This window comes from Zingiber officinale, chromosome 7B (genome assembly GCF_018446385.1).
Source record: "Zingiber officinale cultivar Zhangliang chromosome 7B, Zo_v1.1, whole genome shotgun sequence".
Classification (NCBI taxonomy): domain Eukaryota; kingdom Viridiplantae; phylum Streptophyta; class Magnoliopsida; order Zingiberales; family Zingiberaceae; genus Zingiber; species Zingiber officinale.
The window spans coordinates 92,865,158-92,890,542 of NC_055999.1; the positions used below are offsets into that span (position 1 = coordinate 92,865,158).

Here is a 25,385-nt window from a genome sequence, read left to right on the forward strand (position 1 = left end):
TACAATCGTCTAATTGGAGTGTTGACTAAGATTGCATTTACTATTTAAGAGACACTCGACTCAAGAAGTATACATCCTTTGGTCTTTCAATCTCACTAAGCCAAAATTATGGTTGTTTGATCGGAGTGCTGATTAAGATTGTATTTACTCTTCAAGAGACACTCGACTTAAGAAATCTACATCTTTTGGTCTTCCAATCTCGTCGAGCCAAAGTTATAGTCGTCTGATTGGAGTGCTGACCAAAAGACGCTCAACTGAAAAAGCATACATCCCTTGGTTTTCCAATCTTATAGCCAAAACTATGGTCGTTTGGTTGGAGTGTTGATAAGGATTGTATTTACTCTTTGAGAGACACTCAACTCAAGAAATATATATTTCTTGGTCTTCTAATCTCATCGAGCCATAGCTATAGTAGTCTAATTGGAGTGATGACCATGATTGCATTTATTCTTCGAGAGATACTTGACTCAATTTCATAGTCAATTGCAACACATGTGATACAATCGCTCTAAATCATCTATTTTGACCTCCACTTAGGTCTCATTGAGTTAGACTCAAATCTAACTTTTTGCCAAGTGAGCTTAATCTTCTATATGAAGACTTTCATTAGCCCTCTTTTTGGACAGTTTAAATTTATTATCTTTAACTTTGTGTTTTAGTCAAATACCACCACAAAGCCTTAGACCATCATTGTTACATTATACCCATGATATAATTAATTTTATCGTCTATCCTTTTAAGGTATGATTCTCGTATAGTAAAATTTTATTCTTCCTTGAGAATAACTCTCCCATCGCTTAAGGTTCACTTTTAGATGCGCTATGACATCTTTTGATAGTAACCTTAAAAGGTACATTTTCTTCAAGTAATACAATGTCTTTCTTATTGTCATCGCATGAAGATGATTACGAAAAATTTCTCCTATTTCTCTCTAGAAGGAGTGGGATCCACGGTCGTTATAACCATCAATATCATCTTAAGATTGTTGAAAATTTATATATATATGAGATGGATCTAGTTGATTTCGATCCAACAGTTGGGCCTAGTTATTTATCTCGATAATAAGTCAATGGCTTGAGCCAATGGAGCTCAATATGGCGACGTGGACCTTGTTCCATTTATACTCTCGACATCGCTTTTGGTTATTGAGGTACCCTTTGAGTAAGCTTATCTTAAGGATAAGAGTATTAAGGTTAAGATAAAAGCTAGGCATTCTTTCCTTAAGATAATATTGCCCCGCTCAGGTGCTTACGATTTATCGACATTTATCTCCCAAGATATGACTTACGTCTCGAAATAGGAGCACTCTAAATGTCGAGCCCTATCAAACTTTTTAAACCTTAAAACTTTTAAGAGAGGAGAGAAAGAAGAGAACTCAAGATGAAAATTTATAACTTGAGAATTGAGTTATTTGAGTCAAAAGAATGTGAATTTTTTTAAAAGGATGAGTGATTACTCCCAAAAGGTGAAAGATTTCTTCCAAGAGGTGAAAAGATATGAGTGTATCTTTTCACTTAAATCTTATCAATTATCATTAATTAATTCAATTGATTAATCTGATTAATTTATTATTTAATCTATTATAAATATTAATGAATTAATATCACAATCATGATTCATCTTTTAATTAATTAATCAATCAACGAAATTAATTATAATTTCACACACCTCAACAGTACAGACTCACGTTAGCATTTATGTAATCTCATCCATGAATCGAACTTATGTGTGAATCAAACTTTCGTTTGATCATATCAGACCAATATTTCATTAGCCATTAATTTCTTATTCACTTGAAAAATTAATTTACGACGGTCTATTCATTATTTGTGAAATAGTCATCTTATCCCTATTTAATTTATTAGTCACCAAAAACTAATTTTCCAACTAGACTTGCATCCTAATAATAGTAATGACTGATATTTATTTGCTATAGCAAAAGTAGTCATTTTAGTAGTCTCTCTAGGGTGACCCTATATTCTCTAGAAGGAGATAAATCTCGGATGATATTTATCCTAATATAGCAACCTTTAGTATGAGGAGATCAAGTACCCAATTAATTAAATATCTTATATCGGTTAAAAATTCACCTTAAAATTTATTAAAGCAATCAATCGATATTCACAGGACTAGAAGGTGAATAGAGGATGACAAAGAGTGACTAAGATGATGAGTGATTTTTTTTAAATGTATATAACAAGTATATATTTCGGACCCTGTATATATATATATATATACCCTCTGTGATATAAATTTAAAAATTCTGTTATAGATAAATTTATTTTTATATTACGAATTTGACAGAAATAATTATTAGTGGTTAATTTTTATATTATTTAATAATCAAATTATAATTTTACCAAACTGATATATATATATATATATATATAAACAGAAGAAGAAGAAATCACGATAATGAAGGCGATGTTTATTTCATTGAATGGCATCTAGGTTACTGGGCCTATTCGAACTTAAGAAAGATATCAATCATGATGTTAGAAATCATCTTCGTGAGAAACCCCAAAAATTTGGGGAATCCAATCAACAAAAGACACGTAAGATAGAAAAGTACCCAGCGATCTCTGTGGCTCAGATTCCAGGATTACCATTCCGCCACGTTTGCTACGATCTCACCCCGCAAAGCTCCCAGCCAATGAGGGAAGAGATATAGATTCCACAAGATAACCGAAATCAGATGGCCTTGGGCTTTAAAACGACGCCCCAATTCCGATTCCAATTCCAGAAGCAGCAGAAGCCTTTCTTTGATCAAGCACCTCTCCTCCATCAATCTGCTCAAATGGCTTCCACCATGGCGATCTCCTCCCCGTCCTTCGTCGGCAAGCCCGTCAAGTTCGCCCCCTCACTCTCTGACGGCCTTGGCGGCGGCGGCCGGTTCACCATGAGGAAGACCGGCGGCAGACCCAAGCCAGCGGTGTCGGGGAGCCCCTGGTACGGCGCTGACCGCGTCAAGTATCTCGGTCCCTTCTCCGGCGAACCCCCGTCCTACCTCACCGGCGAATTCCCTGGCGACTACGGGTGGGACACTGCCGGCCTCTCCGCTGACCCCGAGACGTTCGCCAAGAACCGGGAGCTGGAGGTGATCCACTGCCGGTGGGCCATGATGGGCGCGCTGGGCTGCGTCTTCCCGGAGCTCCTCTCCCGCAACGGCGTCAAGTTCGGCGAGGCGGTTTGGTTCAAGGCCGGGTCGCAGATCTTCTCCGAGGGCGGACTCGATTACCTCGGCAACCCCAGCCTGATCCACGCGCAGAGCATCCTGGCCATATGGGCGTCCCAAGTGGTGCTGATGGGCGCCGTGGAGGGGTACCGTGTGGCCGGCGGCCCCCTGGGGGAGGTGGTCGACCCGCTCTACCCCGGAGGGAGCTTCGACCCTCTGGGTCTCGCCGACGATCCTGAGGCCTTCGCGGAGCTGAAGGTGAAGGAGATCAAGAACGGGCGGCTGGCCATGTTTTCCATGTTCGGCTTCTTCGTGCAAGCCATCGTCACCGGAAAGGGGCCGCTGGAGAACCTCGCCGACCACCTGGCCGACCCGGTTAACAACAACGCATGGGCCTACGCCACCAACTTTGTTCCCGGCAAATGAAAACGCCGTGTTGAGATTGTAAAGTGAGACGTACATTAACGTGCCATGCAATTGGAATTGGAATTTGTGAGCGAATTAATGGAAGTTTGTAAGTGACTCTGTTTTTGTACTTGATGTTTGACTCGTATGGACTGTTTCAAGAGCATGATTGCTAGTGCTACGTTGAAGTGATCAAAATCTGTCATCTTGCAACTCGTGTAATTACAGACTATGTAATGGTTTTCAGGTTTACTCTTTCGTTTCTACACAAGGAATGAACATAATCTGGATTGCAAAAACATCAAGGAATGAGAAATATAATACAGATTGTAAAAAACATACAAAAGGTAAAGTTAAACATCAATCTGTTCGAAACCATGAAACTAGAAAATTAGAAGGTGATAGTTTTGCTGATCGGATATGGATTTCACGGCACTCTATAAAACAAATGGTGTCAGTGTCGAGCTAGGAAAAAGATCTCCGACATTGGTCCTCCGACGTTCAAATCAGTCACCGGAAAAATATAGAGAAGCAGAGCAACAATAACAACAGTGGAATTCGATAATAACGTGTACATCCGCCGGTGAAGAACCCCCCCCCCCCCCCCCCCCAATTATATAGAGTTCTGGTGGACGACGTGTGCGCTTCTCGAGGCATAGACACACTTTCTCATATGCCCCATGAAGGGATCTTGTTAGGAAAGTACCCCTAACATCATACATTAATAGGGCATGCATATCCCTGACATGACAGTAGAAGCTTCGGCCGTACGATCCGCCTGTCAACTATGCCTCGTGTCAATGATACTATCTCCCAAAAGAATGTCGAGAGATACTACAGTGGTCCCACTACTTGTCCGAGTGGAATAGCCACTCGTCTGGGACTGCACTCCGTCCATGACTAGGTCCCGTTGTTGGACCGAGCGGGGTAGCCGCTCGGTCGGGACCCCGCCGCGTCCCTAGCTAGGTCCCGTTGCTTGGTCGAGCGGGGTAGCCACTCAGTCGGGATTTCGCTGCGTCCTTGGCCAGGTCCCGTGTGACGTCCTGCCACTCTGTATAGAGCGTCAGCTATCTTGTGTATCATCCCGAGCCTGAGTGGGGGTTAGCTCGGACCCGTATCCTTCCGATCGGGGCTTGATTGTCCCGACTGACCATTGCAATTATCTTCCGTTCAGCCCTTTGACACTCGGGTGTTGACCACCTTGACTTTGACCCCCATCGTGGCAATTGACCCTATGCCAAGTAGGCTTCCCTCCATCGTCGCATCACAAGCCTCCCCCTCAAGTCTAGTCGAAGGAGGCTGCAAGCTCGACTAACTGGACCAGTGTAGCCCTTGAGGATTCCCACGCCTTTGCCATTCGGCCACGCCTTGTCAGACTGATATATATAAACTCTGCTCGGATTAAGCTCTTCAAAGAAAATTGAGCTTCAGTCGTTCGGCTGTGATGCCCGCTTATTCCTGCCGATCGGGCAAGGTGGAGCAACACTTGGGAAAAATCTTTTTCTTGCGCTCTTCGACCATGCGCCATGACGTCATCCAAATTTCTCGGAGACCATGCAAATCCCTTATCATTATGACTGAGCACACGACCATGCTTTTTAATTAGGATTCATTAATGTCGTCCGATGGCTGAGCGCCACGTGTCCTTCTTTATGCCGCCGCACATTTAACGTGGCAGGCGGATATCAGCTGGCGACGTGACAGACGCCTTTTCGAATTCAACGACTGGATCTTCTCCTAGTTTTTCGCAACCCTGTATCGAATAGCTCAAGACGATCGTGGGGTTTATAAACCTCGCGTGCATCTCCTTCTCCCTTCGCGCACCTTTGTCCTCGAGTTCTCCGGCGACCTTTCATTCCTTCTGTCTCTCTGACGATCTTTCAGTAAGCTTCCTCCCTTTTCAATTGGATCTTTGCGTCGCACTTCTTCAATCTTTTTATTTTTCGATGGCGAGCTCATCCCTATCCCCCGCCGCCATTCTTGGGCTCTGGTACACCTCCATCGAGTCCAAGTTCGACGGCGGTGATGTTGAGAGTTTGAGAGCCATTTACAAAATTCCCGTCGACTATCAGATCGTTCTTCCTTCAGCTTTCAACCGCCCGAACGAACCACCACCGGGTTTTTTGTGTTTCTTTAGGGACCAATTTATCGCCAGTCTGTGATTCCCAATCCACCCTTTCTTTTCTGCCATTTGTAAATATTTTCGCATTTCTCTCCACCAATTAGTATCGAACTCCTTTCGGCTGTTATGCGGGGTCATCATCGTATTCCGCCTGCACGACATTCCTCTTACTCCTCGGCTCTTCCACTATTTTTATTATCCTAAATTGTCCTAGCCGAGGACTTTTCTCTTCTAAGCCCGAGTGAGCGTCATTTTTTTTTTTTGATAAGATGTCGTTCTCCAACAAACATTAGAAGGACTACTTCTTCTATGTGCGCTTTCCCAAACAGTTGGACTTTCCGACCATCAGGCAATTAGAAGTGCCAAACCCTCCGGAGCTCAAGAATTACAAGAACTGATTGGACTATCGCCATGCAGCTTCAAGCTTGGCCGGTCAGAAGTACCATATCCACAAGTTATTGATGGAGGGAGTCCTCTACGTGTTCGGACTGAGCATGATCCGCACAAAGCTTCCATCCAGCCTAGGTATGCTCTTTTTTTCTCACAACCTTTGAATCTAATTGATTTTTCTTCCTTTTGTGCAACTCGAATCATATTGTGAGCTTGGCTGGTCAGCAAGTGCAAGCTTACAGATGTAGACATCAATGTCGTGGCTGTAGCCGAGCTAGAGAGCCGTGGTTTGCAGCAGGTCGCCTCCAATGAGGATCCGCTCAACGAGGAGGGAACCCAAGTGTTGGGGAGCAGAGTTGGGGAGAGCCGGACAGCTGAGAGCGATGCAGCGGTTGTAACAACGAAACTTCCGCTTGTTCAGCCATCAATGGTCCCTATATTGATCGCCTTCGACTCGGCCACATCCGACGAGCCCCTTCGTCAATGTAAGAGACCCCTTCGTCATCCTGATCTACAACTTCGGCATTGCAAAACCCCACGATGGTTGTTTCTCGACCCTCATCCGAGCGGGGTGAGACTTCTATTCCACCTCTCGAGCAGGGAATCGGAGAACTCCCTGTGTCCCTATCCTCTGACTGGGCGCCTTCGCTGTCCGGGCTGCCTCAGGGGACTATCTGCGTGCCACCGATCGCCTTCATGCCCTCTCCTTTGCCGACAGCACAAGTGTCCCGCATCTGGCTAGTCTCCTCACAACACATGGACAGGGCAACTTCTGCACCTTCTGGTCCGAGCGACCATAGATCAATAACGACAATCATCCACTTACCAACTAACGAGTACCGAAATCTGGATGACCCAGTGTCCCTCACCCTCGAGCATCAAATAATTATCCAAGGGCTTCTCGTACAGATATGGGTTGATGCCCGAGCCCGTGCAGCGATTATAGCTCCAGGGGAACTGGCTAATAGGCACACCAAATGTCTACTAGGGTATGTATACCGTTCTTTTTCTCTTTCTTCTCTCTCCCCTTCCCGCTCGGCTTATATACGGTTATCATCATTGCAGTAGTAGGTGGAAAGCTTGACCATGTGCCATAGGCTTGCTTATTTGGAGCATAAAGTCCAACAGCTTCGTGCTCTGAGCGGCCAATCATCTGCTTCTCAGGCGCAACTGGAGCAGATAAACGTTGAGATGGCTCAATTAAGAGCCGATTTGAATAAGAGCTCTGAGCAGCTTGAAGCGGAGAAGGGCAAGAGTGCTGAGTTGGCAACACAGCTGGCTCGGCTTAATAAACAGGCCACCTCCTTCGAAGTGAAGATCCACTCGATCAACACCACGAAGCTCCGAGTTATAGAAGACTTGGAAATCAAAAATAAGGAGTTTTGGGTGTTGGCTCAGAACCTGAAGGATGCGGAGGCCTCGCTGAATGCCGAGCGAGAGGGCAGGTTGGATGATCGGTCTGCAGCAAAGGCCCATCTTGATGCCAAGGATGAGGAGCTGGCCCAACTGAAGGAGGAGCTGCAAGCATCCTGATTGGGCCTCGAAACTTATCAGGGAGCCGAGTCTGGCAGGTTTGAGCTGATGAAGAAGGCCTACCTCTGCTCGGACATTTTTAATGACAAGGTCGCCGATCGGGCTCTCCGCCTCTTCAACCTTGCGATCAACGGGATGCTCAGCCAACTCAGGGAATGCCACTACAGTCTGATTACTCTGACAAGCAATGTCATTAGCCGGGACATGCTGACCGAGTTGCTGTCCGACGATTCTTTAGATTACCTTGAGTGAACTCGCTTGTGCGAATGTTGCTTGATTTTGTATTGCCTTCCATGCTCTTGTAAGAATTTTTGAAGTGTTAATGCTTAATCGCCCATTCGGCGAGTTTTCTCTGTTGCTTTATGTCTTCGCTTCGACATTTCTACTTGTAAATGTGTCTTTTTCGATTGGTGACGAGCTACCCACTTTCACATCCGTCGAGGAAGGTAGGGGTTTAAGGTCGTCACTCGACCGTTGAGGAAGACAGGGGTTTAAGGTCACCGCTCGACTGCTGAGGACGGCAGGAGTTTAAGGTCGTCACTCGACCGTTAGATAGGCTTAGACATGAGTTTAAGGTCGTCGCTCTACCACTGAGAAAGACATGGGTTTAACATCATCGCTCGATGGTTGACAAAGACAGGGGTTTAACGTCGTCGATCGATGGTTGACGAAGATAGGGATTTAACATCGCTGCTCGACGGTTGATGAAGATAGGGGTTTAACGCTACTGCTCGACGGTTGACAAAGATAGGGGTTTAACATCGTCGCTCGACTGTTGTAATGCGTAGACAAGAGTTTATAGTCATCGCTTAACTTTTAACAAGGTCGATCGGCTCAAGAGTCTAGGATACTTGTGCTTTTATTAATATCCATTCTGCATCACAAAAACACACACGGATTACATCAATGTTCACTCGCACGCCTCTTATCTGGCCTTGTAGGGTTAGAGATGATTCGCTCTCCATGGCCGCTCGAGCTGCCTTCCATCCTTGTTCTCCATATAATAAGTTCCTGAGCGGAATTTTTGTACGACCATATAAGGTCCCACCCATGGTACCTCGAGCTTGTTGACTTCGCTGACCAGCTTGATTCTTTTCCAAACCTGGTCGCCAACTTGGAAGGATCTTGGGATCACCCTTCGATTGTAGCTCTGCTTCATTCACTGTCGATATGCCATCAGTCGAATGGTAGCCTTGTCCCATGTCTTGTCCACCAAATCAAGCTCCATGTACCTCCGCTCAGCATTCCCCTCATCGTAGAGATGAAGCCAGTTGGATTCTACTCCGACCTCCATGGGGACCACCACTTTACCGCCGTACACTAAGTGAAATGGTGTGACGCCGGTCATCTCCTTGGGAGTCATACGGAGGGCCCACAGAACGCTAGGGAGCTCGTTGAACCAGCTGCCTCTCGCATGGTCGAGTCGAGTTCGTAGGCCTCTGAGGATCTCTCGGTTGGTGACCTCCGCCTGGTTGTTGCTTTGGGCGTTGGCCACTGAGGTGAAGGCCTGTTGGATGTCGTAGCCTTAGCACCATTCTCGAAGTCTCCGACCAGCGAATTGCCTTCCGTTGTCTGAGATGAGCGGGCAGGGGATGCTGAACCGACACAGAATGTTCTACCAGATGAATTTAATAACCATCTGTTCACTTATTTTAGCCAACTGCTCGACCTCCACCCACTTGGAGAAGTAATCCACCATGATGAGCAAGAATCTTCACTGTGTGGTCACCATGGGGAACGACCCAACGATGTCCATGCCCTATTGGTCAAACGAGCAAGATACCGTGGATGCCTTCATCTCCTCGTTCGGGGCGCCTGGAAGGGGTTCCGGGCGCCCTGGGGGGGGGGGATAAAACTTTATCCCCCAACGTTCAGATCGTGTTTGACGCGATCTGGTCAACAAATCAGGTCCGGGCGCCCGGAAGGGTTACGGGCGCCCCAGAGCCTAAAGTCAACAGATGTTGACTTTTTCATCCGAGGACCACTGCTCCAGTTCAGTTCGCCTAGGTCCAGGTCTTCAACTCCGGATCCGCTTGCTTGGGTGATTTCTGCCATCCGGAAAAGGGTTCACCCAAACCCAACTTCCGATCTTCTCGAGCGGGCTTCCCTCCGGCTTCTCGTCCCTCATAATCGCCGCGTGTTTCCTTCTTGTCCGTCGGCGTACTCATCCCCAGTTTTTGTCCCTCGGACGCACCGCGTGCCGTCCTTCTCGCTAGCTGTATCTCTTGCTCCTCGAGCAATCTTCCGCTCCGGCTTTCGTCCCTCGGAACCACTGCACGCTTCCTTCTCGTTCGCCGGTGTACACTTCCGCAGCACCTTGTCCCTCGGACACACCGCGTGTCATCCTTCTTGTTAGCTACGTCTTCCGCTCGAGTACCTATGCTCCTAAGCTCCTCCACACTTAGACACAAGGTTAGAAACATACAGGGTCTAACTTAACTTGTTGATCACATCAAAACAACCTTGGGGTTCCAACAATCTCCCCCTTTTTGGTGTGAGCAACCCAAGTTAAGCTAGGGTAAAAATAGACATGAAATAAACTTAACTAAATTTGCAATTAAGTGTAAAAAAATAAAACAAGTTAAATTTTGGTCTACCTCCCCCTAGACTTATACTAATCCTTCTCCCCCTTTGATCACAAAAAAAATGGGGTTTAAAAAAAAAATCTAAGGGTTAAAGACTTAGAAAATTACGAGATCCTTAAAAACATGCAATAATTTTTACATAAACAGTCTCTGAAAAATTTTAAGTAAAATTTTAATAAAATTTTCTAAGTGAAATTATAAGAAAGAATTCTAACTTAGACGGTTTTGAAAAAAAAATAAAATAAAAATAACAATTTTCTAAGTTAAAAAAATATTATTTTTTTTTTAAAAAAAATTTAAGTCTTTGCAAAAATTATAAAAAAAATTCTAACTTAAGATTTTTTTAAGTAAGATTTTCTAAGTAAAAATTTCACGTAAAAGTATTTTTCTATAAAAATATTTTGAAAAAAAATGTTTGAAAAACTTTAAAAGCATTAATTAATTCTAATTTTAATGCTTTGACAGAAAGTTAATTAAACATTTATTTCAATATTTTGGCTTCCAGGTTGTGGCGAGACACTAGGCCTTCTTGGTTATTGGAGCAATAACCACTTCCTTAGTCAAAGTCTCATAGAGAAATTCATTGTTTAATTTTCTCACTGAAAGCGCTAATTTTTATTAATATTTAGACTAAGCAAGATTTAGGAACCCAATAAGGGTTCCAGCTTACTGGATTGATTAAAAATTTCTTAGGGACATATTTTCTAGAGATATTCCTAATTTGTCTCTGGTGATTTTTAAAGTACCAATTTAAATTATTAAATCTTCTAAAATTGGATTTAGGTGAACATGCATAGTTTTTCAAATTGTCTATTTGAATTTTCAAATTTTGATTTTCTAATTGTAATTTTTCATTCTCCAATTTTGATTTATGTAATTCTTCTAAAGTACAGGATTTAGTTAAAATTATTTTTAAAATTTTGATTTCTTTTTCTAATTTACAGCAGTCTTTAGTTAATAACTTAACAAACTTAAAAAGTTTATCGGGAGGAAGAGAACGTACCTGACTTATCTTGTCGAGCTCGTTGTCTGTTTCTCCCCCTGAACTGCTGCTTGCTTCCGACGTGGCCCCCCCTTCATCGATGCTCTCGATGCTCATTTCGGAAGAGCTTGACTCACAGTCGTCGTCTTAATGACTTTCCATTAGAGCAAGTCCGGAGAATGTCTCGACTTCCGACTCCGACGACGTATCGTCCCACATCGCCTTTAGGGCCTTTTGCTTTTGGATAGGCTTCTTACCCTTCTCCTTGTCCTTGTTCTTCAGCTTGGGGCAGTTGTCCTTGACGTGCCCTTCTTCGTCGCAGTGGTAGCAGTGGATCGTCCTTTTCTTCTTCCCCTGCGGATGGTTAGTAGATCTGAATTTACAAAGTTTCTTGAATCTTCTTACCATCATTACCATTTCCTCGTCGTCGAGAGAAGATTCCGACTCTGGTTCGTCTCTCGAAGCTTTGAGGGCGACGTTGTTCTTGGGCTCCTTCATTCCAGTACATCTTGACTCATGCACTTCAAATGTTGAAAAGAATTCTTCTAACGAAATTTTTTCTAAATCTTTAGAAATGTAAAAGGCATCTACTAATGATGCCCATTTGGTATTTCTAGGAAAGGAATTCAGTGCGTACCTGAGCGAATCTCGGTTACTTACCTTTTCTCCGAGATTCGAAAGTTCGGTAATAATTTCTTTTATTCTCAAGTGTAGATGCGCGACTGTCTCGTCTTCCCCAAGTCGCAGGCTGGTGAGCTGATTGCGAAGTAGATCTCTTCTGGCGAGCTTGGCTTCGGACGTCCCTTCGTGCAGCTCGAGGAACTTCTCTCAAAGTTCCTTTGCCGAGTCGTAGTGCCCGATCCTGTTGACTTCTTGAGGTGGAAGAATGCTTAGCATATGGTATTCTGCTTTGTCGTTCGCCACGTATTTAGCCTGCTCCCTTTTTGTCCATTGACATTTTTCCTTACCTTCTGGAGCTACAAAGCCAGATTCTATTGTTAAAACTAATTCAAAATTTGTTGTAAAAAATACCTGCATCAATTTTTTCTAGGTCGCGAAGTCCCCTTCATATTTCGGCGGGTGGATGCTTGGTCCGATCATCTCGTTGCTTCGTTCGGCGGTTAGTCCTCCTGAAGCACCTTGGTTCTGATACCACTTGTAGGACCGTTGCGGTCGGCTAGAAGGGGGGCTGAATAGCCCTGTAAAAATAAAACACAACCCTTCCCGACTTTTCAAACTAACACTTGCATATAAAATAGAAAAGCAATAAATTAAAACAGAAAAAGATGAGGCACCAGATGTTTACTTGGTTACAACCGGGGAGGTTGTTAATCGAAGGAAAATGATCGCACTACTATCTCCTTCAGGCGGAGAAGCCTCTTTTACAGCAATGTAGGCAAAGAAAGAAAGAAACTAATCTAAACAGTGGAAGTGCATAAGCGTTGTTACAATTTCTGAACTGATTGAAAATCTTCTGGACCAAGGCTATATTTATAGCCTTGGTCGGGGCGCCTGGAAGGGGTTTCGGGCGCCCTGGGGGAATAAAACTTTATCCCCCAACGTTTAGATCACATTTGACGCGATCTGGTCAACAAATCAGGTCCGGGTGCCCGGAAGGGTTCCGGGCGCCCCAGAGCCTAAAGTCAACAGATGTTGACTTTTTCATCCGGGGACCACTGCTCCGGTTCAGTTCGCCTCGGTCCGGGTCTTCAACTCCGGATCCGCTTGCTTGGGTGATCTCTGCCATCCGGAAAAGGGCTCACCCAAACCCAACTTCCGATCTTCTCGAACGGGCTTCCCTCCGGCTTCTCGTCCCTCAGAATCGCCGTGTGTTTCCTTCTCATCCGCCGACGTACTCATCCGCAGTCTTTATCCCTCGGACGCACCGCGTGTCGTCCTTCTCGCTAGCTGCGTCTCTTGCTCCCCGAGCAATCTTCCGCTCCGGCTTTCGTCCCTCGGAACCACCGCACACTTCCTTCTCGTCCGTCGGTGTACTCTTCCGCAGCACCTCGTCCCTCGAACACACCGCGTGTCATCCTTCTCGTTAGCTACGTCTTCCGCTCGAGTACCTGTGCACCTAAGCTCCTGCACACTTAGACACAAGGTTAGAAACACACAGGACCTAACTTAACTTGTTGATCACACCAAAACAACCTTGGGGCTCCAACAGATACAACTACCCGGAACTCGTTAAGGGTCGGTCGACCCAATATAATATTGTTGGCTGATGGTACGTCGACCACAATGAAGTTGGTGGTCCTTGTCCTCTTTAACGGCTCTTCCCCGAGTGAGACGACCAACCTTGCTTGGCCGAGCGGCAAAACTTCGTTGTCTGTGAAGCCATAGAGTGGGGTCGTCATGGGCAACAGCTCGCTCCGGTCCATTTGTAGCTGATCGAACGCCTTCTTGAATATGATGTTCACCAAGCTACCTATATCAACGAAGGTTCGGTGAATAATATAATTGGTGAGTACCGCTCAGATGATCAGCGCATCATCGTGAGGGATCTCGACTCCCTCTAAGTCTCTCAGGCCGAAGATGATCTTAGGTCCTTCGGCCCGCTCCTTTCTCACTCGATTGGAATCATCGCTGATCGGCCCTCCGGCAATCATTCCTATCTCTTCCCGAGCGGCGTTGCTCCTGTTCTCCTCTTCTCGAGTCAAATGTTTAATCCGCTAGGCAGAGGCTTGGGCAGGACTTTGGTTGTTTCTTTCCTGGGGATGATAGTGACGTGGCTCGGCTGTCCTTCCTTCTTCTTTTTGACCAGCTGATAGGTGCCTATGTGGCCGATCAGGAGATGGGGATCAGTGGCGGTAAACACGCGGGGCCATCCTGCTAGCTGCCAGGTCGTAGGAGTCCCTAGTATTGTGCATTGTTGACTGGTGGTAGGAGCAGAACATCAGCATCCACATTCTGCCTTTTGCAGCCTTTGTGCTGAACAACATCTGCTCTGGGCTCATGGTGCAACGGGGCTCCTCTCGACCGTGACCCCTTAGGGGGTTGATGACTGCTCGGATGTCACCGTTCAGATACTCCAACAGGCTCGACAGGTGCCTCCTTTTTCCTTGTCGTCTGAGCTTCCTTCACGTTGATATAGTCGTTGGTCTTCTTTTGCAGGTGGCTGAAGTCCCTCAACGGCTTTTGAATAAACGATCAAAAGAACTCCCCTTCGGTGAGCCCCTGGGTAAAGGCGTTCACCAACATGTCTGAGGAGACCGCCGGGATGTCTATCGCCACCTGATTGAAGCACTGGATGTAGGCCCTCAAGGCCTCTCTTGGCCCTTGCTTGAGCGAGAACAAGTTCATGCTCGTCTTCTGGTGGCAGCTACTATTGGCAAATTGGTGGAGGAACGCCTCTCGAAAGTCCTTGAAGCTGTGGATCGACCCTTTCGACAATCTTTTGAACCATCGTTGCGCCGATCTGGCAAGATAGTGAGGAAGACCCGACATTTAACTCCATCAGTATACTGATGAAGTGTGGCCGCATTGTTGAATTTGGTTAAATGGTCGTCTAGGTCAGTGGTTCCGTTGTACTCTCCGATCGTCGGCGGAGTGTAATGTTTTGGCAGAGGGTCATTTAGAATCTCCTCTGAAAACTGCTGATTGACCCGCTCGAGTGAATTATCCTCTCTGGGTGCCTTCCCTTTCGTCGCGTCTTGAAAGGGTGCGTCGTCTGAGGAAGACCCCCTGTTCTTGTCCACTCGGCCCCTTTCCTCAAATGCGGTCCGGAACAATGCTCGGTGGAAGGGGATAGGCGCATTGGGCACATCCCCGTACGTGTCGACCAATTTCTTGCTATTACTCTGAGCAGACACTCGACCCACTCAGTCACCTTGCTCAGTCGGGCGACCCATAGCTGAGGTTGTGGGCTCCTCCTCTTGGCACTCGACTAGCGCCTGTTGGTGCTCGACAAACGCTTGTTGTTGTTGTTGCTCCATTATCTTCACCACTCAGGCTTGTATCAATATGTCGAGTTCTTCTTGCATTAGCGTCACCGTTGTGAAGCATGCAAGGTCTTCCATCTTCCCATTTAGATGCAAGTTGCATTCTCACAGATGACACTAAAATGATCCTGTCTGAAACCGTGAAGCTAGAAAGCTGGGAGGTGACGGCTTCGCTGACCGAATGTAGACTTCGTGGCACTCTATAAAACAAATGTCGTCAGTGCCAGGCCAAGGAAGGGATCCCCAGCGTTGACCCTCCGACGCTTAAGTCAGTCACCAGAAAAATATGGAGAAGCAGAGCAACAGTAACAATAGTGGAATTCGATAGTAACGCGTACCTCCACCGGTGAAGGACCCCCCTTTATATAGAGCCTTGGTGGATGACGTACGCGCTTATCGAGGCATGGCGCGCTTTCCCATATGTTCCAAGAAGGGGTCTTGTCAGGAAAGTACCCCTGATGTCATACTTTAACAGGGCATGTATATCCCTGACACAATAGTAGAAGTTTCGATTATACGATCCGCCTGTCAACCATGGCTAGTGTCAGCGGTACTATCTCCCAAAAGGATGTCGAGAGATACTACAGTGGTCCCACTGCTTGTTCGAGCGGAGCAGCTTCTCATCCGGGACTCCACTCCGTCCATGACTAGGTCCCATTGCTGGGCCGAGCCGGGTAACCGATCGATCGGGACCCCTCCGCGTCCCTGGTCAGGTCCTGTTGCTTGGCCGAGCGGGTTAGCCGCTTGGTTGGGATTCTGCTGTGTCCTTGGCCAGGTCCTGTGTGACGTCCTATCACTCTGTATCGAGCGTCAGTTGTCTTGCTATCATCCCAAGCCTAAGTGGGGGGGTCAGCTCGGACCCGTATCCCCCCGGTCGGGGCCTGAATGTTCCGACTGGTCGTTGCAATTATCCTCCGTTCGTCCCTTTAACGCTTGGCCATTGACCACCTTGACTTTGACCCCCACCGTGGCAGTTGACCCCGTTCCAGGTAGGCTTCCCTCCATCGCCGCATCACAACGCCAAAATGATCCTGTCCAAAACCGTGAAGCTGGAAAGCTGGGAAGTGGTGGCTTTGCTGATCAGATATGGACTTCGCGGCGCTCTGCAAAACAAAAGGCGTCAGTGCCGTGCCAAGGAAGGGATCTCGGCATTGGCCCTCCGACGTTCAAGTTAGTCACTAGAAAAATGTAAAGAAGCAGAGCAATAGTAACAACAATGGAATTTGATAGTAACGTGTACCTTCGCTGGTAAAGGACCTTTCTTTATATAGAGCTCTGGTGGACGGCGTGCACATTTCTCGAGGCATGGGCACACTTTCCCATATATCCCATGAAGGGGCTTTGTCAGGAAAGTACCCATGACATTATACTTTAATAGGGCATGCATATCCCTGACACGACAATAGAAGCTTTGGCCGTATGATTCGCCTGTCGACTATGCCTCGTGTCAGCGGCACTATCTCCCAAAAGGATGTCGAGAGATACTACTATAGTCCCGTTGCTTGTTCGAGCGGAGTGGCTGCTCGACCGGGACTCCACTCCGTCCATGACTAGGTCCCATTGCTGGGCTGAGCGGGGTAGCCGCTCGATTGGGACCGCTGCTGCGTCCCTGGCTAGGTCCCGTTGCTTGGCCGAGCGGGGTAGCCACTCGGTCGGGATTCCTCTACGTCCTTGGCAAGGTCTCGTACGACGTCCTACCACTCTGTATCAAGTGTCGACTGTCTTATGTATCATCCCGAGCTTGAGTGGGGGTCAGCTCGGACCCATATCCTCCTGGAAGGGGATTGATTGTCCTGATCGACCATTGCAATTATTCCCCGTTCAGCCCTTTGACGCTTGAGCGTTGATCATCTTGATTTTAACTTCCAACATGATAGTTAACCTCTATCAAATATGCTTTCTTTTATCGCCGCATCAATATTCTTAATGACTAGCTATAAAAACAAAGAAAAAGAATTTGTGTGGTTGTGCAACTAAGGAGAAGTATTTTACTTACGGATAGACAAAGTATCAGTGAATACATTGTTAGCTATCGTTCTGTGGCTTTATCTGAGAAGTTGTCTTGTATGTGACATCATTTTGTTGATTTGGCAAATCGCCTGGGGAGTTCCACTGCTTACTTGTATAATTGTTTATATTTAATCATGTTATTTAATCATAATAAAATTAAGATATATGAGTCATCGAATAGAGAAATAAATTATGTATATGAGCATTAATTAGAAATAGAAAATTATTTCTAATAAAGCAAACACAACACTCTGCTGCCATTAGGAAACTGGCTCCATTACACATGTCCAAATTTCTTTTCTCCCCTTCCACTCGCTGTGCACAATTCGCTCTTCATGCTTGTACTACAAGCAGTAATCACTCTGCCTTGAGCTCACTTTTAGTAGTTATCTATGGATAATCACTCATGATTGAGAACGAATCATACTAAGGAGAAGCAGCAGTTTATAACTCAGGAGTGATTTTCCACCGAAAAAAGTTGTCCCAGGATCAATATAATTGTTTATGGTCAACCGTTGAGTGAGTAATAATGCTCCTTCAATGCTACTAATGCAATGCAACGCAACGCAATGCGAGGATATCAAATGCCTTGTGATACTCAGTAGACACACAAACTGACAAAAGGCATGATAGTTGACGAGGTGCATTACAATGAAGATTGGCACACGAGAAAGATGAAGAGGATAACGAAAAAGGGGATGACCAAAATAAATTATTTTTAGATATGTATAATTAACAAATATTTTCTGTAATTATTTTTTTGTTATATACTAATTTTTATGTTACGAATTTTATAGAAATAATTATTAGTAGTTAATTTCTTTAATTTTATAATCAAATTAGAATGCAACCAAACACTCACGTTTATGCCTAACGATACGGCAGAATTCGGAAGCTCTTCTTGGACATTAATGGCCACACGTTCCTCTGTCTTCTCTGTACGATTGGGTCTTGAACCAATGGGTTCTGAAATCAACTCCGACTCTTGGCTTTTATGCTCGGTTTCTTTAAAGGAGTGAACGATAAAGAGACGAAATAAATATAAGGACATGGAAAGAAAATAAAAAGAGAAAGAAATCTGTTAATTTGCATATTTAGTTTTTTTATTGAGGAAAGTGAATATATGTCATGTAATTTTTGTAATTGAAAAAGATACTTGTCTTATTTTTGAGTATATGATATAATTGTATGAGTTAAAAATAATATATGTATCATTTTTTTAGTATATGGTATAATTTTATAAATAAAAAAAGACATATGTGTCATGTTTTTTCATTCGTTATTTTTTGTTTGATTTTGAGATGATTAATTTTAATTAAAAAATATCTATGTTTATCTTTATTTTTAAAATTTTAGTAAAAGAAATGATAAAAAAAAATTTGACTTTAAAATTTTTTCTTAATTTTACTCTCCGCTATCACAAATCAACAAAACATTAAAGTTGAGTGTCATTGGGTCTTGAACCAAAATTTTGATCACCTTTGACTCTATCATCGATTTTCGAACACATCCTCTCCCAAGCACTATAAAATTTTGAACCAGACTTCCGAGCATCGCAAGACTTTGAACCCAACTTTTGAGCATTGTGCGATCCCAGCTCTGCTTTCTGAATACCTTATAATTCTTAACCCAATTTCTGAACACGGTGCGACTCCGGTTCCGCTTTCTGAACGCTTTACAACTCTAAATCTGATTTCTGAACATGGTACGACTCTGGCTCCACTTTTCGAATGTCTTATCATTTTATCTAAAAGTTGGGAAGATAGACTAAGTTGAAAATTAGGCTCTAATATTAATTGGATAGAGATTTTTTATTATCTTACGCGTCATAAAAAGTATTAGTGCCAGATTAAGAATGAGGTCCCCAATATTAACTCTCACACTCAAATTTGTAATCGATTTTGAGAAAGGAATAGTGAAAAAACTGTAGTAATGAGAGTATAAAAATATGTAGCGTCACATATTTTCACATGTGAATAAAGATCCCTCTTTTATAATGTCACAGTTGTATCTATGCACGAACTACAAAGTACTTTTAAAAAAGATAGGCTATAGATTGACCCTGACACCATTCTTAAAATGAACCCGCAAATCTGTATGATTTACCTATAGAATATATTTTGTCATTCGTGGCACAAAAGACCAAAAAAAAAAAAAAATTTGTTAGATTATGAGGCCCACAATAAATTACTTTGACCAACTAATTAAATTACTGGAATAGTCTAACCGACTGTGACTCCTAAAGAATATCGGGTCAATGTTTATGATTTATTTGAATTGTACACAACTAGATGTCTAGTATACCCAATCTGACTGTACACTCGATAGAGTACTCAGTCAAGATAGTTGATACTTGGCTTCATATTTTATCGTACTTCATCAATGATTGTGAGACCAATTTTCGAAGCTAGCCCGATCAAATTCCTGCTTAGGCCTATTGGATCCGTCTTAGACTCATGTCCATTCATTGATAGGATGAATTGGGCCCATCTATTTAACAGATAGTGCCCAACTCATCCCCAATGAACTTGAAAGGCTTCTTTTGACCCAGAAGATGCTGGATCAAAGAATCTGACTTCCTAAACTTTGATCCTTTCCAAAGGAGCCCATTGTATTACCTTATAACTCTAAATCCGAATTCTGAACATGGTGCTACTTGAGCTTCGCTTCCCGATCCCTACCTTATAAGTTCCAAATACCTAGCTGGCCCATTTTTCATAATCGTAGATTATTACAGATATATCAACCATAATAATAGATTAAACGAAATGTCATCAAGGTCACTAGAACCGGCCCTATTCGATCTGAAGAAAAGATATCAAGATGTTGGAATGAATAACTCCCAAAATTTTGGGGAAGCCAATCAACAAAAGACATGTAAGATAGCAAAGTACCCAAAAGAACTCTGTGGCTCAGATTCCCGGATTACCATTCCGCCACGTTTGCTACAAAGATCTCACCCCGTCAAAGCCCCAGCCACTGAGGGAAGAGATACAGATTACACCAGATAAGTAGAAATCAGGTGGCCTCGGGCTTTAAAACGACGCCCCAATTCCGATTCCAATTCCAAACGCAGCAGAAGCCTTTGCTTTGATCGAGCACCTCTCCTCCATCAATCAGCTGCTAGCTTAAATGGCTTCAACCATGGCTCTCTCCTCCCCGTCCTTCGTCGGGAAGCCCGTCAAGGTCGCCCCCTCACTCTCCGACGGCCTTGGCGGCGGCGGCCGGTTCACCATGCGGAAGACCGGCGGCAGACCCAAGCCAGCGGTGTCGGGGAGCCCCTGGTACGGCGCTGACCGCGTCAAGTATCTCGGCCCCTTCTCTGGCGAGCCCCCATCCTACCTCACCGGCGAATTCCCCGGCGACTACGGGTGGGACACCGCCGGCCTCTCCGCCGACCCCGAGACGTTTGCCAAGAACCGGGAGCTGGAGGTGATCCACTGCCGGTGGGCCATGCTGGGCGCGCTGGGCTGCGTCTTCCCGGAGCTCCTCTCCCGCAACGGCGTCAAGTTCGGCGAGGCGGTTTGGTTCAAGGCCGGGTCGCAGATCTTCTCCGAGGGCGGACTCGATTACCTCGGCAACCCCAGCCTGATCCACGCGCAGAGCATCCTGGCCATATGGGCGTCCCAGGTGGTGCTGATGGGCGCCGTGGAGGGGTACCGTGTGGCCGGCGGCCCCCTGGGAGAGGTGGTCGACCCGCTCTACCCCGGAGGGAGCTTCGACCCGCTGGGTCTTGCCGACGATCCTGAGGCCTTCGCGGAGCTGAAGGTGAAAGAGATCAAGAACGGGCGCCTGGCCATGTTCTCCATGTTCGGCTTCTTCGTGCAAGCCATCGTCACCGGCAAGGGGCCGTTGGAGAACCTGGCCGACCACCTGGCCGACCCAGTGAACAACAACGCGTGGGCCTACGCCACCAACTTCGTTCCAGGCAAATGAAAACGCCGTGTTTAGATTGTAAACTCAGATGTACATTAATTAATATGCCAATTGGAATGTGTTTGCTTCTTGTTGTTTTTATGTTCCTCCTTTGCAAAAGGTGGATACGTTCGTCCTAGCGTCTCCGTTAATCCGTCTTAGAGTAGGCTACTAGCCTTTGGAATAGTGACTAGCACATAAGGGAAGTATTTATCTCGACTTTACCAAAATTCGAACCCCGGACCTCATTGTGACAATACCTCATATGTTCCTCCTTTGTTGAACCATGAATGGATTGGGTCGAGAGCTAATTTATTACTATGTTGCAGTTAAATTACAGATGTTTATAGTTTTGATTGTGTTAATTGATAAATGAGCTTAATTGATATGTATGACAAGCAGTGAGCATCAGAATCAATCATCTTCAACCGTTTTTTTTTTTTTTGTTAAGATCTTGGGGGAGCAATCGGTTCGGTTGGTTCAACAGCCATCACCAAATCGAGACGAAGACTTTCTTTTAAGGAGGCGTCATAACAGAAATGCTAAAAGATTTTGGAACCAGTAGCGGTCTAAGGACCTCGGATTCCATGCCTCAACATATTCTTAATATTATTTGTATGTATTTTTTAAATTTAGAATAATATAATTCATTTATGACACTAATTAAGTTTTAAAAAGAAAACATAATCACCTTCAATCCTATCCACTCTTGCTTTTCATGCAACTTTATAAAAATACTTTGAAATAAAAGTTTTGTCTCATCTTTGCTCCAACGCACGCGCTGATAAGCACCACAATGTAAACATTTGAACAGTATCAGTAATTGTATTTGTTATGTGATTTTGACTACAAGTATGATATGCAATCAGTTGATCAAAATTTCTCGGGCAAACTCAAAATCACCGCTATAAGTGGAACGATCAGTTCATCTTCCAGTTTTTGAAGCAGTGGAACAAACCATAGATGTAAAATAAGTCAGAAAACATCTGATAAGTAACACACTCTAGATTCGAGATAGAAACGCGTTGCCATAACCAAGATACTGACTCAAAAGACATGCTTATCTCGATTCCATAATGAGCACTTTACATGAGGATAAAAAAGGGTTAGAAATGTTAATAGAAAAGAGATGAAAAGAAAAAAAAACGTAGGAGATTTATTATAAATAGAACTTTTACTTTGACATTGGAAATCTCACGATAAATTTGTTAGTTTAAATTATAATATATTATTATATATATAGACAGGGGTGGATCCCGTGATAAATTTTAACGAGAGCTAATAGAATATTTTTTTTAACATAATAAATATATTTAATAACAAAAAATTCAATTTGATATCATAAAAAGATAAAATACTAAATTAATAAATTACAATTAGACTATTGCTTATTAAAGTATTGGTTAACACTTGGTGACATATTAAGTGGTCGTTGGATAAGAAAGAGGTAAGTGGTCGTTGGATAATTAGAAAGAGGAGGCAACTGCATCCTGCGGCTTTTCATCTTTTGAAAAAGTTGCAATATTTGCTCATTTTCAATTTTTGAAAAGATATCTTTCTCGATGTATACGACTAGACTATCATTCATCCACTCGTCTCTCATTTTGTTACGTAAATCAGTCTTTATCGTCTTCATTGTAGAAAATACTCTTTCAACAAAAAGCAGTCGCAACTGGTAAAACTAATGTCATCTCAATCAGACGATAAACCAATGGATAAGCTTGATTTTTTAGAGTTTCAACAATTTTCTGAGCAAAACTTCCCAAATCTTCAATTTCATAAAAATTTGGATCTTGTCGTATATTATGAATGAAATTCTGAAGTTGTTGTTCAATAACTATACAATCATTTGTTGAGAAGTCCTCAGGATATAAATCACAAAGTCGAACGAGTTTCTGAACATTGAATTCAGAAAAAGAATTCCTTGGATGAAGACATGCTATACAACTAAGCAATTTTGTGTCATCTTCTGAAAAATGAATATTCGTCTCTTGTATAACTAAATCAACAACCTGACATTGTAATTTGCAAGAATAATAATTAATAAGTAAAAAAAAAAATCTTAGTGATAAATATAATAATAATAATAATTTTTTTTTAGAAATAATACCTGATAGAAAATCTTCACACGATAATAATGCAAATTGGTGATGACTTGCCTTCTACGTCTACTACGACCACCAATCAAACAATTGTCTTTCATCTCCAGTACTGGGATCTCATTCAATTCACAAAATGTGTCGACTTTATCTATAATTATATGTCATCCTTCTTCCCTAAATATTTGAAATTGACCTTTCACACTCTCAATCAAACTTATGGCTTGGACAATATTTTCATCATTTTGTTGTAACACAAGTGACAACTCATGTGTCATTCCCAATATCATCTTCATCAAGTGCAACATGAAACAAACTCATAATTCTCCATTTTATGAATCAAACTTTTGGCAACCCCTCTATTATCAAAAGAACTAGAATCATCACAAATATTCTCCAACACTTATTGTTAGAGTGTATACTAAAAGCCTAGCTTTTGGTATAAACATTTATCTAGAAATAAGAATCACATTGGTCAAATATCTACATTTATGATAAATGTAGTTGTTCAATTAATTTATATTGTAGATAACATGGTGTGTGGTGTCACACACAGAGGATCGTGTTATCAGTACCTTATAAATTATAAACAGTAGCTCACGACCATAATGGAAAGGAACAAACCATTGGAAGGTCGTAGTGTAATTAGGTATTAGTTTATCTTAACTATATAATTACACTAGTACACTTAGAGTGTATTGAGTAGGACCATTAGAGGTCGTTTCTTTTATACTGACTTTATAAAGAAACAAAGACCTCAGTTATTATGGAAGTGTGTGCTCTTAATCCTAATATAATAACAAGCACATATATTTGATATTTATTTCTTTAATTTATCAATGGGTGAGATTTAGTTCGATGAATCAATAAGCCCGATAAGTTGGGAAATGATATCACTTATAGTGTGTGTTGTTGACTATAGAAGGAAACTGTGTCCTAGTGATCTAGGTTGAGAATGTCCCCAAGAGGAGCTCATAAGGATTGTCATGTTAAACCCTGCAGGTGGACTTAGTCCGACATGACGATGAAGTTGAGTGGTACTACTCTTGGAGCTAGATATTAATTAAGTGAGTTGTCAGTAACTTACTTAATTAGTGGACATTTGTTATCTTAAACACAGGGAGACTAACACACTCATAATAAGAAGGAGCCCAAAATGTAATTTGGGATTGGTGCGGTAGTTCAATAATAGTTCTTTAGTGGAATGAATTATTATTGATAAAATTTAGTTGTGTGTTCGGGGCGAACACGGGATGCTTAATTTCATCGAGAGACCAAAACCAATTCCTCCTCTCGGTCCCTATCGTAGCCTCTAGTATATAGAGATTTATACCCACCGCATACCCACCTTCTTACCCATCCAATGGGGCCGGCCAAGCTAGCTTGGAACCCAAGCTAGGGCCGGCCAAGACCAAGTGGATGAGCCATGTAGGTGGCCGGCCAAAGCTTGGGTCCCAAGCTTAGGTGGTCGACCACTAGAATATTTAAAAGGATTTTTATTAAAATTATTTCTTATGTGGATATCATGATTTTAAAAGAGAGTTTAAAAATTAAAAATTTCCTTTTATAGCTTTCTACAAAAGATTAAGAGAAGAGATTAATCTCTTTCCTTATTTGTAGTTTAAAAGGATAGTTTTAATTTTTTGGTAAAAACTTTCCTTATTTGTAAATCATCTACATATTTAAAAGAGAGTTTAAAATTTGAAATCTTTCCTTATTTGTTGATTAAAGGAGGATTTTAAATTTTAAGAAAACTTTCCTTTTTAACCATGTTCATGATTTAAAAGAAAGTTTAAAAATTAATAATTCTCTTTTATTAGTTTCTACTAAAGATTAAGAAAAGATTTGATATCTTTCCTTATTTGTAGATTAAAAGAGATTTTAATTTTTAGAGATAACTTTCTTTTTATCCACATGTTTAAAAGAAAGATTTTAATTTATTAAATTTCCTTTTTATAAACCAATCATGAAGGGATTAAATTATTGGAGAAATTTTATAAATTTCTGGAGACAAATTAGGAAGTTTTAATTAATTAAAACTCTCCTTGTTTGTATCTTTGGTGTGGCCGGCCAAATAGAATTGAGAAAGAAAATTATTTTTAATTAAATAATTTTTCCTTTTCAATGGAAAAAGAATTAAGGAAATTTTTATTAAATTTTCCTTATTCGCCAAGATCAAGAGGTCTTTCTAGAAGGTATAACTAGTCATTTTTCTTTCCGCATCA

The 25,385-nt window shown here is 43.0% G+C and overlaps 3 protein-coding genes across 3 annotated transcripts; 2 read left to right on the forward strand and 1 right to left on the reverse strand.

The window, feature by feature from the left end:
- The first annotated feature begins 2,685 nt into the window (after nt 1–2,685).
- On the forward strand, nt 2,686–3,710 carry LOC122006287 (chlorophyll a-b binding protein of LHCII type 1-like). The gene has a single exon (XM_042561737.1). The coding sequence runs from the start codon at nt 2,696–2,698 to the stop codon at nt 3,599–3,601; it is 906 nt and encodes a 301-aa protein (XP_042417671.1). The 5' UTR covers nt 2,686–2,695; the 3' UTR covers nt 3,602–3,710.
- A 5,074-nt stretch (nt 3,711–8,784) lies between these two features.
- On the reverse strand, nt 8,785–9,324 carry LOC122004545. The gene is made up of 2 exons (XM_042559416.1): nt 9,262–9,324; nt 8,785–9,132 (listed from the first exon to the last, which is right to left on the reverse strand). The coding sequence occupies exons 1-2, from the start codon at nt 9,322–9,324 to the stop codon at nt 8,785–8,787; spliced, it is 411 nt and encodes a 136-aa protein (XP_042415350.1).
- Nucleotides 9,325–20,195: 10,871 nt separating this feature from the next.
- On the forward strand, nt 20,196–21,163 carry LOC122006288 (chlorophyll a-b binding protein of LHCII type 1-like). Its single transcript, XM_042561738.1, has one exon. The coding sequence runs from the start codon at nt 20,279–20,281 to the stop codon at nt 21,080–21,082; it is 804 nt and encodes a 267-aa protein (XP_042417672.1). The 5' UTR covers nt 20,196–20,278; the 3' UTR covers nt 21,083–21,163.
- The last annotated feature ends 4,222 nt before the right edge of the window (nt 21,164–25,385 follow it).